The following is a 17,940-nucleotide window of genomic DNA, read 5'->3' on the forward strand; positions in this document are numbered from 1 at the left end:
TAAATGTGCCCTAAACTTCTCTCAGTGTACGCCATCTATGGTTCTGTGTTGCGGAGATTACATTTCTTAAATCTTCTATTCATATAGGTGATGAAGTGTCAGAAGAAATAGCCGTGGATCAGCAGAGCTCCACAGAAATCTCCATCCAAGAGAGTGAACCCCCCGCTGTGTCAGGTAATGGAGAGGAGCCTCTCGTGGAGGCACCATCGGCGTCCAGCGAGGAAACGTGCCAACCAGCCGAGGAAGAGCCAGCCAGCCCTCAGACACAAACACCAGACAGTGAGGAGTGTCCTGACATCGGCCAATCACAGGTCACAACGGATTTAACCATTCAGCAGTCAAGAGAAGAGGAGTGTGTGAGGAGTGTTCCTCTCCAACACAACATCCGTCAGACCTCTGCCACATACAGCAAACTTTAGAGAACTCTGACCCCACAGGAGAAAGTGAGGAAGAGTCAGAGAAATGCACTGAAAATGTTGAAACAGAGTGTATTTTGATACAGGAAAACATCAATAGCACAATGTCACCTGCTGAAGAAGAGCAGGAGGACGTCCAGTCAAACCGGGAGACAGAGCTTACAGAGGAGACAGATGTTTGTAAGTCAGGAAATGTGAAGTCTTCCACGAGCCGCTCTCGTGGTGCAGAGCATCAGGAGAAATCCTCAGAAACATGAGGATAATTGATACATTATTAATGCTACTTGATTCATTGTTATGAATAATGAAACACACCTGAGTTGTTACGATTGACTGACAGTAGAAAAATGAATATATCCCTGTCAGAGGAACGGGAACGCCTCCTGAGAAACAAAACAAATATCTATATGTCCACTGTCAGTAACCAACAATGTTATTTATGCTTTAATTTGATCTGTTTTGAGTCTTATGTATAAATGGTCCAAAGAATGTTGAAACCTGAGCGTAACACCCACATGTGATTGTTGAACAATACGCTGCTATAACAGCCTCCAAAACTTTTTGGAGCTCATTTTGGCAGAGATTCTTCCTTCCTAAAACAGGAAACCCAAACCTTAGCCAGAAAGTTTGAAGCTTTATAATGCGTTTGTATCAGAGCGGGAGGAACTATGATTCAAGTTCGTTTAAAAAGTAGCAAAAAAGGGCTGTCGAATTTGTGTTTCATAGAGTTTGACCAGGTGGGATGATTTAGATTTCTCTGCATTGACACAATGTCAGTCTTTGAGATTTACTTAAGACTGAATATGAACCCAACATTGAAGGAGAATGTAAGTGTAATAACATGTCTAATGTTGACTCTGGAATAAGACACTGATTTAGGTTTTCTATAGAACTAACACAAAAATAAAGGGACACGTGTAATTGCATTTGTCATGAACTTAAAGAGGTGTTGTTGCTTAGGATTTCTCCTTTATCTTTCTACCTCTGTCCACATTTAGGAAACCATGTTAAAGATCTCTACAACAAATAAATCAGCCAGATGTTTAGCTTAAGCAGCAACTTTATTTTCTTTAAAAACAATGCAAACATTTCCAAAACACTTCATTTATTATTCTCAAATGATAAATGTGGGATATTTTGCTTTTTTGCTAAACACTTTCACAAAACAAATGTATCACAGCTATATAGAATGCTGCATGACACTATTAAGGACAGTTGACTTTGAACATAAATGTAGTTAAGATAACATTTAGTGAACTAACTAGTCTGTTACACAAAGAACCCACAACATTACCAGCACTGACGTTTTGGTCATGTTTTGTAGCAAAAAAGTATTAACTCATCAGAAATACCACAAGTGTGTATATGTGTTGAATGTGCACAACATGGATTTATTTCTGCAAAATAAATGATTTAACTGAATAAAAACATGTTTTAAGTATAGAATCATATAGAAACCTGCACAGATGTAATGGAGGTTTTTGTAAGTGTGATAATATATTTGAAATGACATTCACATGCAAATGAACATTTGTAATGAATACCATGTTAACCTTCTTAGCTCGGGTAGTGTCGCTACTTTGGTCATAAACTAAAATGTAAACCGATGATGCTGTTTAAGGAAAAGTCAGAAAATCACCAAGGATTAAAGGAAGGAAGCATTTATTTTAGGAGCAGTTGAATTCTCAAGACACTTTCCCACCATTTTTGATAAGCCACACAAGGGATACAATCAATGAGTTAATCAAGGAAACGTCTCTTTAATTGCCCTACATGCCAGCATCCACAAGCTTACGTTTATTATACACCTCATACTTCATATTCCAGAGGCTGGGGGGAGAAATCCCAATGATGCAGCAGCCAAGCCTCCGGCCTGCGTTTCCACTCAGCAGGCTCCCAGCGTCCCCCCCTCTCCCCAAGTCGTCCTCCCCCTCATGGATCACCACGGCTCTTCCAATCACAGACAGCCCTGTGAACAGCGTGGCCTCAGACTCTATCATCGTATTGATCTTTCCTTTCTGAGCCACAAAGTTACCGAAGTCCCCAGGGTGGTCTGGGTGGTGTACGCTGTGTGGGTTGTAGTGGCCTCCAGTGGAGTCACACCCCTGGCTCAGGTCTCCAAACTGATGGATGTGCACCGCTCTGGGCACTGGGGCGCTCTCTGTGGGGAAGCCACTGAACTGAAGGAGCACCTTGAGTTCCCCCTCAGGATAGTCCTGCTTAAACAGCACCTGACCGTACACTTTTGGCAGGCCTTCAGGGAGTGAGGTGCTGGGTCTCATTTTGCAGGCTGCGTACAGAGTACTATTGTTCTGCCTGACATCTGGTGGAGTGTCAGTGGAGACACATTGCTGACAGCCGGCCAGCAGAACCAACACTGCTGCTCCTAGTATATTCATTGACCTGAAAAATGTTAAAATTGTTAAGAGTGCCTCAAATGGATAAACTCATCATGTGTTGCATGACAATACACATGATTGCTGTATTTAGATACCTTAATTTAAGTTAAAGTAGTAGCATTTGTATAACTACTCTGTTCCTGGTAAAAGTCATGCATTATTCAAAGCCGTTCGGAAAAAAACAAGTAAAAAAACTCACATTATGGGTTATTCATCAACATGTTAGAAGGATTTTAATATTGCAGAAATGTTTGAGCTCTTAATACAATTGGGTGGTTTCAGTAAGACAGTCACATTATCGTCATATCTTTAGGTTATCACATCTGAAAAAGCTAAATGAAGTGTAGGCTACATGATAAATAAATACAATGTCGCAATATTTTACTCTGCAGATGGAGTTAATTAAGAGCAAAACGCAGACTTCAGGCAGCCTAAAATCGACTTACCCGTGTAGACGCATGTTAGGTCAACAAATCCCAACAAAAATGACAACTTGTTGAAAGGTCTTTACTGATGATACACTCTACCCTGTTGAAGCCTGTCGAGCCCAAACGCAAAAATGTCAAAACAAATCTTGTATAACTGTCTAGTAGGCGTTGTTTACTCTTTGCTAAGGGTGGAGCACCGTCTTTTCACGAGTTAGACATAATGCAACTTCTTCCAAACGTGCTGCTGAAGCTAACTTACCTTCTTTGAACAAAAACTCGTCCTTCGTGTTTATAGTGGATATGAAGTTCAGCGCAAGTTCTTTCAGGAAGACTGGGTAGGCCTATATACTATAGGCTACATTCACTCCGCAGCTGCATATAATCAGCTCATCACGGGCGTCTCTTTAACCTATTACATTTCATCTCATTCTCCAGCAGCCAATTACCGTGCTGCAGCCAAACTTTAAAATGGAAGGAATAAATGGCAGAACAGAAAATATTTGTCCAAAAATAAATGTTCTACAATTTGCATTAAATGACCATTCCCTTGTTTTTATTACTAACAGGATGGAAATCCCACTCTGCCTCCTGAGAAAAGGAATCAAGTAGGCCTAAGTGATTTTGACGTGTGTGTGTGTGTGTGTGTGTGTGTGTGTGTGTGTGTGTGTGTGTGTGTGTGTGTATACTTCAAATGGCTGAAATGGCTATTAACATAAAAGTATTGTTCTATATCCTATATCTTTAATTGTTTATCGTGGATATATTAATGTAACAGACCAATTATAAGTCTGTGTAGTGGTAGTGATCGTATCTTCATGTCCTCTTCAGGTGAATTTAGCCCAGCTACTGAGGGACAGAGACAAGAGCAGTGAACTTTCTGAGGAGGTGAAGGAGCTGAAACAACGCCTGGTGGAAGCTCAAGGTGACAACAGGGTCGTCTTCATGGGTCATTCGCGGGCCATGCCCCCCCAAACGAGTCACTGTGCCCCCCCCCCCCCCCAACGCAGGGCAGGCAAGTGAAAACGTTTCCACACAATGTTTTTTGTGTGAAATAAATCAGAAATAAAGAATACAAAAAAAAACACAGCCTGAGGTGTGCTCACTGCTGCTCGTTGATTGGTGTGTTGCTTGACCAATGACCCCGACCTTTGTTTTGTTGTCATTACGTGGCTGACTGTTTGGTTGTAAACCCAGTGGCGATCTGTTCATCTATTATACTGATTATACAGTAAAGCCATCGAAAATAATATGATACAGACAGTACAAGTACTTCTGGGTCTCTGTGTGTCATTCAAGCTCGGCTATCCTATGTATGTGTGGCATGAGCGCATTTTGTTGTTGTTAGCATCTGGTTAGCTAGCTATGCTAACGGATATAAAGAGCTGTTTCTACAACAAGTGGGGAGGAGAGTCCTCTCCTGTCAGACTGAGAGGCTCAGATAACTACAGCTCAGTGAGGTAAGGTCAGGAGGACTCTGTCAGTGTTTAGATAATGAACTTAAGTTATCTGTCCTTGTTTGTCTACCCTCCCTCATCTACTGTAAAGCGTCTTTGAGTTGTGAAAAGCGCTATATAAATAAAATGCATTATTATTATTATCTCAGTGGGTCTCAAACGGTTTGGTCACCATTTATGTAAAGAAGTATTTCCGAGGAACACCTTGATATGATCATTGTAGTTATTAAAAAACAAGAGAATACATGAGAAACAGGTATGAAATACTACAGGACAGCTATTTGAAGAAGAATACAGTTTAAAGGGGAGTGATTTGTAAAATAAAGAAAAGTAAATCTGCTTACATTCTGTTTATGGGTGTTGACAGATGTATCCATAGATCTCTTAATTTTGCTCTCAAAGTGCACCAGATTGATGCTTTTAACTTCAATATTTAAATCTTCCCTTACAGGATGTTAGGTCCATCACCCACCTAAAACATGTTCACATGGATAGGATACTAAACATTTGCACACTTTTTATATGGTGGCCTATGTCCATATGTTTCTGTTTTGGTGGTCGTGCCACAACCGTGCATGTATGCACAAGTCATAGGTGCGCTATAAAATAGCACTACATCCCTGCAATGTGTGTGAAAACAAGAGACTTTACAGCATGTTTTGAAATTGAAGTTGCGATGGTGTTTGTGTATTGGTTGTTGACGGCAGTGTGTGCCCCCCGTTGTAAATGATTTCCCCCCCATTCGATTTGTTCTAGAGCCGACCCTGGGTGACAACAAGGTAAACACTGTTCAACATAATGGACATTGCAATTAAATTAAATATGAATAATTCTCTTTTTCGGTCTTGCATATATTACCAACATTTATAGTTAAGAATGTATCTGATTTGAGTTGGCATAAAAGTTCATGCAGAAAAAGAGGTTTATCAGATTAAATAAAGCAGAAAACTGGAAAACTGTGCAAAATACAAAACGATGTATCTCTCTCCCAACAGCTTTTACGAATGACCATCACCAAACAGAGGCTTGGAGACGAGGAGGTCGGCACTCAACACTTTCCTGCTCATGAGGCGAGAGGATCTGGTCCGACAGTTAGAAAGAGCCGGAGAGCAGGTGAGAGGGCTGCTTCCTGTTGTTTATTTGTTTTAATGCAATCATTTAGATTATGAAGGTGACTTTCAGTTAATGGCTTTTGGTGAATGCATCATGACATTTAACAGAAGTAGTACTTGTAAAAATGTTCTTAAAATCCTGCATTTAAAATATGAACATTAGTTTTGTAACAGTATGTAAGTATAGAGAGACATTGTATTTATGACCTGGTTAAACTTATTCAAGCAAAAAGACCTCCTAATGTCAACAACTTTGCTATTAGATTTAAATGTAGTCCAACCTGACATAGTTAGTTTTCTTACTAACACTATCCAACTATAGGAGGCTTTCTTAGAGAGGTGAACTTACAATGTATATCACAAATGTATTGGTATGTTTTGTGTGTCTGCAGAACGAGGTCCTGGAGCACAGCGTGAAGTCGCTCACAGACGAGCTTCAGGACGTTCGAGCGGAGCGGGACGTGTTTCAGCAGAAGGCTCATCGGCTCGAGATCAACCACATCCTGGGCAACGATGAGAAACGCATTTTAGACGTCGATGCACTCTGCATGGAGAACAGGTTTGTTTCTTTAAAATAAAAATGTCACTTGTTTGTGTGACTGCAACAGTTGTTTCACAGTTTAAAGGTCAATCTATAACTTTGGATTGTATATTTATGTTTAATCAGCTGGTAAATTAAAAAAGATGATGATAAAATGTGAATGTACATTTATTGATTGGCTTCTAATACTATCATTATTATTATAATTGTATCCCAGGTATTTGCATGAGCGTTTCTGTCAACTTCAAGAAGAAATCCACTTGCTCAAATCAAACCTGGTGAAGTACAAGGTAGCTACATATTTTATTGTGATTTTCTTATTTGTTAAATATCTTACTCTTACAGTATTTTTAACTACTTATTAATTAAATGAAACCATTTCACTTTTTGCAAATGTTAAATGTGAATTTCCTTTTTTTTTCAAACTACCTTTCTCTCAGATCACAAACCTCTCATGCATTACATTACATTGCATTTAGCTGACGCTTTTATCCAAAGCGACTTACAATAAGTGCGTTCGACCAACAAAATACAAACTTGAAGAAAACAGAATCATATAAGTACATCAGGTTTCATAGAGCAAAAACATTTCAAGTGCTACTCAACTGGCTTTAGGTAAGCCAGTCCTTTATTAGTATATAAGTGCTTTGTTAATAGTTCTATTGCTCGAAGTAGAGTCGAAAAGAGATGAGTTTTCAGTCTGCGCCGGAAGGTGTGTAAGCTATCTGCTGTCCTGATGTCAATGGGGAGCTCATTCCACCATTTTGGAGCCAGGATAGCAAACCCACGTTGTTTTTGCTGATGGGAACTTGGGTCCCCTTCGCAGCGAGGGTGCAGCGAGCCGTTTGGTTGATGCAGAGCGGAGTGCACGTGCTGGGGTGTACGGTTTAACCATGTCCTGGATGTAGGAAGGGCCAGATCCATTCGCAGCATGGTACGCGAGTACCATTGTCTTGAAGTGGATTCTAGCAGTTACCGGAAGCCAGTGGAGGGAGCGGAGGAGCGGCGTGGTGTGGGAGAATTTAGGAAGGTTGAAGACCAGACGAGCCGCTGCATTCTGGATGAGCTGCAGAGGTCGGATGGCACATGCAGGTAGACCAGCCAGAAGGGAGTTGCAGTAGTCTAGGCGTGAGATGACGAGAGCCTGGACCAGAACCTGCGTCGCTTTCTGGGTCAGCTGGGGACGTATCCTCCTGATGTTGTAAAGCGTGTATCTGCAGCAGTGGGTTGTAGCAGCTATGTTTGCAGTGAAGGACAGGTTGTTATCTAGGATCACACCCAGATTCCTTGCAGTCTGAGTCGGGGAAACAACAGAGGTGCCGATGTTGATTGTTAGGTCAAGAGTGGGACAATCTTTTCCCGGAAGGAAAAGCAGTTCAGTCTTGTCAAAGTTGAGCTTGAGGTGATGAGCAGACATCCACTGAGAGATGTCAGCTAGACAAGCAGAGATGCGTGCGACGACCTGGGTCTCTGAGCGGGGAAAGGACAGAATTAATTGGGTGTCGTCAGCGTAGCAGTGGTATGAAAAAACCATGCGGGCTAATGACAGATCCGAGCGAGTTTGTGTACAAGGAGAAGAGGAGGGGACCAAGAACAGAGCCCTGAGGGACCCCTGTAGTTAATTGACAAGGGTCGGACTCCGACCCTTTCCAAGTAACCCTGTAGGTGCGGTCTTTGAGGTATGAGGTGATGAGGGAAAGTGCAGAGCCTGAAACTCCAAGTTCTTGGAGAGTGCGAAGGAGGATCTGATAATTCACCGAGTCGAATGCAGCAGACAGGTCCAAAAGGATGGAGGAGGAGAGGGAGGCTGCTTTAGCAGTGTGCAGTTCCTCAGTGACAGCAAGGAGGGCAGTTTCTGTATCATGCCTAATAATTCCTCTGATTTCAGAGTCCGCTGGACTGCAGGAAAACCTCTAAAATCTGTGGGAAACCTAACATTAGTGTACTGACTGGGGTGCTCTCTGCTAAACAAGGTCAGAAGGATCAGATATATTAAAAAACAAAATGCACATGTAGACATTACACAAGCTTTGAAGGAAAATGCAGTTTTATAAACCTTAATTTGTAGAAAGCCTAACATGGTGACTGTATTTTAACTGAGAATAATGATTGTGTGTAGGAATTGTTACTGTCTGAAGAAAAACGGCTGCAGCTTGCCGGTGACTCCTCAGTCCATCTCAGACCTCAAGTCCCTCGCCACAGCTCTGCTGGAAACCATCCACGAGAAGAACATGGTTATTCAGCACCAACGCCAAATCAACAAGTACTCAATCTCGTACCTAACACACATACCTAATGCACTGTAATCTCTATCAATAAGGACGGAAGAAAACATGAAAATATCTTTGTTTTTGTTCCTTTTTGTTGTTAGGATTCTGGGAAACCGAGTAGCAGAGCTGGAGAAGAAACTAAAATCATTAGAAATGTCTGGATTATGGAGCCTGCCAGGTGAACACCATTATCTTAAAGTGGACCTATTATGCTATATTTGAATAATATATTGTAGGGCCATACCTATATAAAACATGTCTGTGAAGTTTTTTTTTCAAAATACCAAACAGATCATGCATTTTAGCCATGCCTCATTTCGCTCTATTTGCTCTTTTCCAGCCCTGTTTTTGCAAGGGCTGATTCTGTGACGTAGCTTTAATGCAAATGAGCTGCAGCTGACCACGCCCCCCCTGCAGGAGAGGGGGGTGTGCTCAAAGATCAGCTGCTGGGCTCTCAGAAGAGGGGGAGGAAAAGAGAGCCTCCGTCCTCCGTGTATTATTCTTATATTATTATATAGAGTCGTTATTCATTTGTTTAAAGCTCAATAAATAACCAAGAAGACCTTTGAACCGGCACTTTCTAATTTTGTCCGGAAGATTTAAACTTTGACGGACATGTTGACCAGCGGAAAACAATCTAACTGAAACTCTGCCGCACGGCCCGCCCCCTCGTCCTTGGAAGAGGCGGAGAGGTGGAGTGTTTGTCATCTGCTGGTGGACTACCGGAGAGAATTACAGCACTTGCCTCGGGGAGGGATTGCATTGAATACAGCAGCAGGAAGCAAACGCTTGCCTCGGGGAGGGAGAAAAAGAGCCAGAGCGTCCACAGCGGAGAATAAACAGAAGAGCAACCATGGCAACCATGCGCGGGAAGTCTTCCTCGCTGCTTTTGTGGCAGACTACAGCCTGACAGACTTACAGGCCTGGCATACAGTGGGGCAAAAAAGTATTTAGTCAGCCACCAATTGTGCAAGTTCTCCCACTTAAAAAGATGATAGAGGCCTGTAATTTTCATCCTAGGTACACTTCAACTATGAGAGACAGAATGGGGTGAAAGAATAAAGGAAATCACATTGTAGGATTTTTAATGAATGAATTGGTAAATTCCTCTGTAAAATAAGTATTTGGTCACCTACAAACAAACCTGTAACTTCTTCTTTAAGAGCCTCCTCTGTCCTCCACTTGTTAACTGTATTAATGGCACCTGTTTGAACTCGTTATCAGTATAAAAGACACCTGTCCACAACCTCAAACAGTCACACTCCAAACTCCACTATGGCCAAGACCAAAGAGCTGTCAAAGGACACCAGAAACAAAATGGTAGACCTGCACCAGGCTGGGAAGACTGAATCTGCAATAGGTAAGCAGCTTGGTGTGAAGAAATCAACTGTGGGAGCAATTATTAGAAAATGGAAGTCATACAAGACCACTGATAATCTCCCTCGATCTGGGGCTCCACGCAAGATCTCACCCCGTGGGTCAAAATGATCACAAGAACGGTGAGCAAAAATCCCAGAACCACACGGGGGGACCTAGTCAATGACCTGCAGAGAGCTGGACCAAAGTAACAAAGGCTACCATCAGTAACACACTACGCCACCAGGGACTCAAATCCTGCAGTGCCAGACGTGTCCCCCTGCTTAAGCCAGTACATGTTCAGGGCCCGTCTGAAGTTTGCTAGAGAGCATTTAGATCAGTGTTTCTCAAGCTTTTTCATACCAAGGACTACTTAACCAATAAAAAAACACTCGCGGACCACCTAACTCCACAAATATCCCAAAACACATAGTTTTTCTAGAACAGATTATAAATCGCCTGGAAATGGTACAAACAAGTGGCAACATGTGTGACGAAGGTGTTACCCTGGGCTTTATCATGCAATAGAAAGTTAAATGTAAGCTTGTTCCACTGCGGAGATATTCCTGCGAGAGTGCAGAAAACTTAAATGTATTTATTTATTTCAAATGTGAAATGTTACCAATATACTCACGGACAACTAGGGGGCGCTCACGGACCACCACACTTTGAGAAGCACTGATTTAGATGATCCAGAAGAGGATTGGGAGAATGTCATATGGTCAGATGAAACCAAAATAGAACTTTTTGGTAAAAACTCAACTAGACGTGTTTGGAGGAGAAAGAATGCTGAGTTGCTGCATCCAAAGAACACCATACCTACTGTGAAACATGGGGGTGGAAACATCATGCTTTGGGGCTGTTTTTCTGCAAAGGGACCAGGACGACTGATCCGTGTATAGGAAAGAATGAATGGGGCCATGTATGGTGAGATTTTGATTGACAACCTCCTTCCATCAGCAAGGGCATTGAAGATGAAACGTGGCTGGGTCTTTCAGCATGACAATGATCCCAAACACACTGCCCGGGCAACAAAGGAGTGGCTTCGTTAGAAGCATTTCAAGGTCCTGGAGTGGCCTAGCCAGTCTCCAGATCTCAACCCCATAGAAAATCTTTGGAGGGAGTTGAAAGTCCGTGTTGCCCAGCGACAGCCCCAAAACATCACTGCTCTAGAGGAGATCTGCATGGAGGAATGGGCCAAAATACCAGCAACAGTGTGTGAAAACCTTGTGAAGACTTACAGAAAACGTTTGACCTCTGTGTTACAACCTGGCTCATGGGCTGTAACATAAAACAGGGAGGTGAGACGAGAGGTAAGAATATATAGTTTATTAGTTTAAACACAACACTAAATGGACACCAGCAACAAGTCCCTGAAGCTGGCGCAGAGAGAGTGCCCAAAGGAGTGAGCCCACGTAACCGGCTGGGCTCCTCCTATATCCTGTTTCACCAGGTGCGCCTCATCAGACAGCTGCAGCTGGAACCTGCAATCACACACAAAACACACACACAACCAGACGGCACCCCACGTGGTGTGGAGGGGTCGTCACATCTGTCATTGCCAACAAAGGGTATATAACAAAGTATTGAGATGAACTTTTGTTATTGACCAAATACTTATTTTCCACCATAATTTGCAAATAAATTCTTTAAAAATCAGACAATGTGATTTTCTGATTTTTTTTCTTTCTCATTTTGTCTCTCATAGTTGAGGTATACCTAGGATGACAATTACAGGCCTCTCTCATCTTTTTAAGTGGGAGAACTTGCACAATTCGTGGCTGACTAAATACTTTTTTGCCCCACTGTATGTACTACAGCGTCTCCAGCGCTTTCGAGCGGCAATAGCCGTGGCCCAACCTCTCCTTCCCCTGATAGGTGGAGAGTTGCCCATATAGGCGGAGCACCCCTTTTCTGACATCAGAGAAAATTCAAATCTGTATCAGCTCCGTTGCAGCCCCGTTTTTAGAGATTTGGGCATGGAGGAAAAGAGAGAGGGTTGTGTTTTCTGACACTTGGTGAGTTCCCTGACACACAGGGGACACATATTCATGCATAAAAGACGTACTAAAGTGCATTTTGCACGATAGGTCCCCTTTAATATACTGAAACTAATGTGCTTCATTGAAATGTGTATTCTACTTGCTTTTTACAATAATTGACATGCCTTATCCTTCCTTCTGTCCTTTTGCTTCTTGCTTCCTGAAGGCCTGACTTATAATGTGTCTCTGGGAATTTATGGAAGTACGTTTCTCTCACTTTCTCTTAATACTTTTTAACATGCAAACTTCATCTTCTTCAATAACTTCTCATACTTTCCCAAATTAATGTACTCTTTTCTATTCAATACAACAGTGACAAGCATTGTTGGAACTCATACTCGATGTTTTAATAGAAATAGAATAATAGTTTATTACAAGTAGCAATTCTGAATTCAAAAGTATTAGCATCAAAATATACTTAAAGTACCAAAATAATTGTTGATGCAAAATGTGGTATAATTATAAGGTGTCGATTATTTTGTATTAAATAATACTGCTGAATAACTTATAAATATCACCAAGTAATTGTTATTCAATTCAATACATTATATGGTGTTTTTAATATGTTGCATTATTAGCAGTAACTTAACTTATAAAATAAATCCAAGTACATTTGTTGACTTGTGGAGTAGAATTTCTCATGTAGTACAAATAATAAAAAATTGGACATAAGTAAAGTAAATGGACTTAGTCATTTTTCACCACTGCATACAGCTTTCTGGATGTCTCATGTTTTTATTAAGGCTTACTTTGAATTATATTTTGTCATAATAGGAGGAAAAGAAACCATCATCCTGAACACTCAGCAGGCGGAGACAACAGAGACTCATGGAAAGGAAGGTGAGGGATAAATGTGCCCTAAACTTCTCTCAGTGTACGCCATCTATGGTTCTGTGTTGCGGAGATTACATTTCTTAAATCTTCTATTCATATAGGTGATGAAGTGTCAGAAGAAATAGCCGTGGATCAGCAGAGCTCCACAGAAATCTCCATCCAAGAGAGTGAATCCCCCGCTGTGTCAGGTAATGGAGAGGAGCCTCTCGTGGAGGCACCATCGGCGTCCAGCGAGGGAAACGTGCCAACCAGCCGAGGAAGAGCCAGCCAGCCCTCAGACACAAACACCAGACAGTGAGGAGTGTCCTGACATCGGCCAATCACAGGTCACAACGGATTTAACCATTCAGCAGTCAAGAGAAGAGGAGTGTGGTGAGTGTTTCCTCTCCAACACAACATCCGTCAGACCTCTGCCACATACAGCAAACTTTAGAGAACTCTGACCCCACAGGAGAAAGTGAGGAAGAGTCAGAGAAATGCACTGAAAATGTTGAAACAGAGTGTATTTTTGATACAGGAAAACATCAATAGCACAATGTCACCTGCTGAAGAAGAGCAGGAGGACGTCCAGTCAAACCGGGAGACAGAGCTTACAGAGGAGACAGATGTTTGTAAGTCAGGAAATGTGAAGTCTTCCACGAGCCGCTCTCGTGGTGCAGAGCATAAGGAGAAATCCTCAGAAACATGAGGATAATTGATACATTATTAATGCTACTTGATTCATTGTTATGAATAATGAAACACACCTGAGTTGTTATGATTGACTGACAGTAGAAAAATGAATATATCCCTGTCAGAGGAACGGGAACGCCTCCTGAGAAACAAAACAAATATCTATATGTCCACTGTCAGTAACCAACAATGTTATTTATGCTTTAATTTGATCTGTTTTGAGTCTTATGTATAAATGGTCCAAAGAATGTTGAAACCTGAGCGTAACACCCACATGTGATTGTTGAACAATACGCTGCTATAACAGCCTCCAAAACTTTTTTGGAGCTCATTTTGGCAGAGATTAGCTTCCTTCCTAAAACAGGAAACCCAAACCTTAGCCAGAAAGTTTGAAGCTTTATAATGCGTTTGTATCAGAGCGGGAGGAACTATGATTCAAGTTCGTTTAAAAAGTAGCAAAAAAGGGCTGTCGAATTTGTGTTTCATAGAGTTTGACCAGGTGGGATGATTTAGATTTCTCTGCATTGACACAAAATGTCAGTCTTTGAGATTTACTTAAGACTGAATATGAACCCAACATTGAAGGAGAATGTAATTGTAATAACATGTCTAATGTTGACTCTGGAATAAGACTGATTTAGGTTTTCTATAGAACTAACACAAAAATAAAGGGACACGTGTAATTGCATTTGTCATGAACTTAGAGAGGTGTTGTTGCTTAGGATTTCTCCTTTATCTTTCTACCTCTGTCCACATTTAGGAAACCATGTTAAAGATCTCTACAACAAATAAATCAGCCAGATGTTTAGCTTAAGCAGCAACTTTATTTTCTTTAAAAACAATGCAAACATTTCCAAAACACTTCATTTATTATTCTCAAATGATCAAATGTGGGATATTTTGCTTTTTTGCTAAACACTTTCACAAAAACAAATTATCACAGCTATATAGAATGCTGCATGACACTATTAAGGACAGTTGACTTTGAACATAAATGTAGTTAAGATAACATTAAGTGAACTAACTAGTCTGTTACACAAAGAACCCACAACATTACCAGCACTGACGTTTTGGTCATGTTTTGTAGCAAAAAAGTATTAACTCATCAGAAATACCACAAGTGTGTATATGTGTTGAATGTGCACAACATGGATTTATTTCTGCAAAATAAATGATTTAACTGAATAAAAACATGTTTTAAGTATAGAATCATATAGAAACCTGCACAGATGTAATGGAGGTTTTTGTAAGTGTGATAATATATTTGAAATGACATTCACATGCAAATGAACGCATTTGTAATGAATACCATGTTAACCTTCTTAGCTCGGGTAGTGTCGCTACTTTGGTCATAAACTAAAATGTAAACCGATGATGCTGTTTAAGGAAAAGTCAGAAAATCACCAAGGATTAAAGGAAGGAAGCATTTATTTTAGGAGCAGTTGAATTCTCAAGACACTTTCCCACCATTTTGATAAGCCACACAAGGGATACAATGGATCCAATCAATGAGTTAATCAAGGGAAACGTCTCTTTAATTGCCCTACATGCCAGCATCCACAAGCTTACGTTTATTATACACCTCATACTTCATATTCCAGAGGCTGGGGGGAGAAATCCCAATGATGCAGCAGCCAAGCCTCCGGCCTGCGTTTCCACTCAGCAGGCTCCCAGCGTCTCCCCCTCTCCCCAAGTCGTCCTCCCCCTCATGGATCACCACGGCTCTTCCAATCACAGACAGCCCTGTGAACAGCGTGGCCTCAGACTCTATCATCGTATTGATCTTTCCTTTCTGAGCCACAAAGTTACCGAAGTCCCCAGGGTGGTCTGGGTGGTGTACGCTGTGTGGGTTGTAGTGGCCTCCAGTGGAGTCACACCCCTGGCTCAGGTCTCCAAACTGATGGATGTGCACCGCTCTGGGCACTGGGGCGCTCTCTGTGGGGAAGCCACTGAACTGAAGGAGCACCTTGAGTTCCCCCTCAGGATAGTCCTGCTTAAACAGCACCTGACCGTACACTTTTGGCAGGCCTTCAGGGAGTGAGGTGCTGGGTCTCATTTTGCAGGCTGCGTACAGAGTACTATTGTTCTGCCTGACCTCTGGTGGAGTGTCAGTGGAGACACATTGCTGACAGCCGGCCAGCAGAACCAACACTGCTGCTCCCAGTATATTCATTGACCTGAAAAATGTTAAAATTGTTAGGAGTGCCTCAAATGGATAAACTCATCATGTGTTGCATGACAATAAACATGATTGCTGTATTTAGATACCTTAATTTAAGTTAAAGTAGTAGCATTTGTATAACTACTCTGTTCCTGGTAAAAGTCATGCATTATTCAAAGCCGTTCGGGAAAAAAACAAGATAAAAATAACTCACATTATGGGGTTATTCATCAACATGTTCGAAGGATTTTAATATTGCAGAAATGTTTGAGCTCTTTTGAGCTACTTTTAATACAATTGGGTGGTTTCAGTAAGACAGTCACATTATCGTCATATCTTTAGGTTATCACATCTGAAAAAGCTAAATGAAGTGTAGGCTTGACCCAGCACCTCATGATAAATAAATACAATGTCGCAATATTTTACTCTGCAGATGGAGTTAATTAAGAGCAAAACGCAGACTTCAGGCAGCCTAAAATCGACTTACCCGTGTAGACGCATGTTAGGCAACAAATCCCAACAAAAATGACAACTTGTTGAAAGGTCTTTACTGATGATACACTCTACCCTGTTGAAGCCTGTCGAGCCCAAACGCAAAAAAAATTCAAAACAAATCTTGTATAAACTGTCTAGTAGGCGTTGTTTACTCTTTGCTAAGGGTGGAGCACTGTCTTTTCACGAGTTAGACATAATGCAACTTCTTCCAAACGTGCTGCTGAAGCTAACTTGCCTTATTTGAACAAAAACTCGTCCTTCGTGTTTATAGTGGATATGAAGTTCAGCGCAAGTTCTTTCAGGAAGACTGGGTAGGCCTATATACTATAGGCTACATTCACTCCGCAGCTGCATATAATCAGCTCATCACGGGCGTCTCTTTAACCTATTACATTTCATCTCATTCTCCAGCAGCCAATTACCGTGCTGCAGCCAAACTTTAAAATGGAAGGAATAAATGGCAGAACAGAAAATATATTTGTCCAAAAATAAATGTTCTACAATTTGCATTAAATGACCATTCCCTTGTTTTTATTACTAACAGGATGGAAATCCCACTCTGCCTCCTGAGAAAAGGAATCAAGTAGGCCTAAGTGATTTTTACGTGTGTGCGCGCGTGCGTGTGTGTGTGTGTGCGTGCGTGCGTGTGCTTACTCAAAATGGCTGAAATGGCTATTAACATAAAAGTATTGTTCTGTAGCCTATATCTTTAATTGTTTATCGTGGATATATTAATGTAACAGACCAATTATAAGTCTGTGTAGTGGTAGTGATCGTATCTTCATGTCCTCTTCAGGTGAATTTAGCCCAGCTACTGAGGGACAGAGACAAGAGCAGTGAACTTTCTGAGGAGGTGAAGGAGCTGAAACAACGCCTGGTGGAAGCTCAAGGTGACAACAGGGTCGGCTTTATGGGTCATTCGCGGGCCATGCCCCCCCAAACGAGTCACTGTGCCCCCCCCCCCCCAACGCAGGGCAGGCAAGTGAAAACGTTTCCACACAATGTTTTTTGTGTGAAATAAATCAGAAATAAAGAATACAAAATAAAAACACAGCCTGAGGTGTGCTCACTGCTGCTCGTTGATTGGTGTGTTGCTTGACCAATGACCCCGACCTTTGTTTTGTTGTCATTACGTGGCTGACTGTTTGGTTGTAAACCCAGTGGCGATCTGTTCATCTATTATACTGATTATACAGTAAAGCCATCGAAAATAATATGATACAGACAGTACAAGTACTTCTGGGTCTCTGTGTGTCATTCAAGCTCGGCTATCCTATGTTTGTGGTGCATGAGCGCATTTTGTTGTTGTTAGCATTTGGTTAGCTAGCTATGCTAACGGATATAAAGAGCTGTTTCTACAACAAGTGTGGAGGAGAGTCCTCTCCTGTCAGACTGAGAGGCTCAGATAACTACAGCTCAGTGAGGTAAGGTCAGGAGGACTCTGTCAGTGTTTAGATAATGAACTTAAGTTATCTGTCCTTGTTTGTCTACCCTCCCTCATACTGTAAAGCGTCTTTGAGTTGTGAAAAGCGCTATATAAATAAAATGCATTATTATTATCATCTCAGTGGATCTCAAACGGTTTGGTCACCATTTATGTAAAGAAGTATTTCCGAGGAACACCTTGATATGATCATTGTAGTTATTAAAAAACAAGAGAATACATGAAAAACAGGTATGAAATACTACAGGACAGCTATTTGAAGAAGAATACAGTTTAAAGGGGAGTGATTTGTAAAATAAAGAAAAGTAAATCTGCT

General features: G+C 41.4%; 2 protein-coding genes and 1 pseudogene across 2 annotated transcripts; 1 reads left to right on the forward strand and 2 right to left on the reverse strand.

Annotated features, from left to right (window-relative positions):
* Positions 1 to 1,953: 1,953 nt before the first annotated feature.
* LOC117537769 (extracellular superoxide dismutase [Cu-Zn]-like) lies at positions 1,954 to 3,630 on the reverse strand. Its single transcript, XM_034203112.1, has 2 exons — positions 3,503 to 3,630; positions 1,954 to 2,819 (listed from the first exon to the last, which is right to left on the reverse strand). Exon 2 carries the CDS (start codon positions 2,813 to 2,815, stop codon positions 2,186 to 2,188), a length of 630 nt encoding a protein of 209 aa, XP_034059003.1. The 5' UTR covers positions 2,816 to 2,819; positions 3,503 to 3,630; the 3' UTR covers positions 1,954 to 2,185.
* On the forward strand, positions 3,544 to 13,540 carry LOC117537753 (annotated as a pseudogene).
* A 784-nt stretch (positions 13,541 to 14,324) lies between these two features.
* Positions 14,325 to 16,459, reverse strand: LOC117537768 (extracellular superoxide dismutase [Cu-Zn]-like). The gene is made up of 2 exons (XM_034203111.1): positions 16,173 to 16,459; positions 14,325 to 15,701 (listed from the first exon to the last, which is right to left on the reverse strand). Exons 1-2 carry the CDS (start codon positions 16,184 to 16,186, stop codon positions 15,068 to 15,070), a joined length of 648 nt encoding a protein of 215 aa, XP_034059002.1. The 5' UTR covers positions 16,187 to 16,459; the 3' UTR covers positions 14,325 to 15,067.
* Positions 16,460 to 17,940: the final 1,481 nt, after the last annotated feature.

The sequence above is a fragment of the Gymnodraco acuticeps genome, unplaced genomic scaffold (assembly GCF_902827175.1).
Source record: "Gymnodraco acuticeps unplaced genomic scaffold, fGymAcu1.1, whole genome shotgun sequence".
NCBI classification, from domain to species: Eukaryota; Metazoa; Chordata; class Actinopteri; order Perciformes; family Bathydraconidae; genus Gymnodraco; species Gymnodraco acuticeps.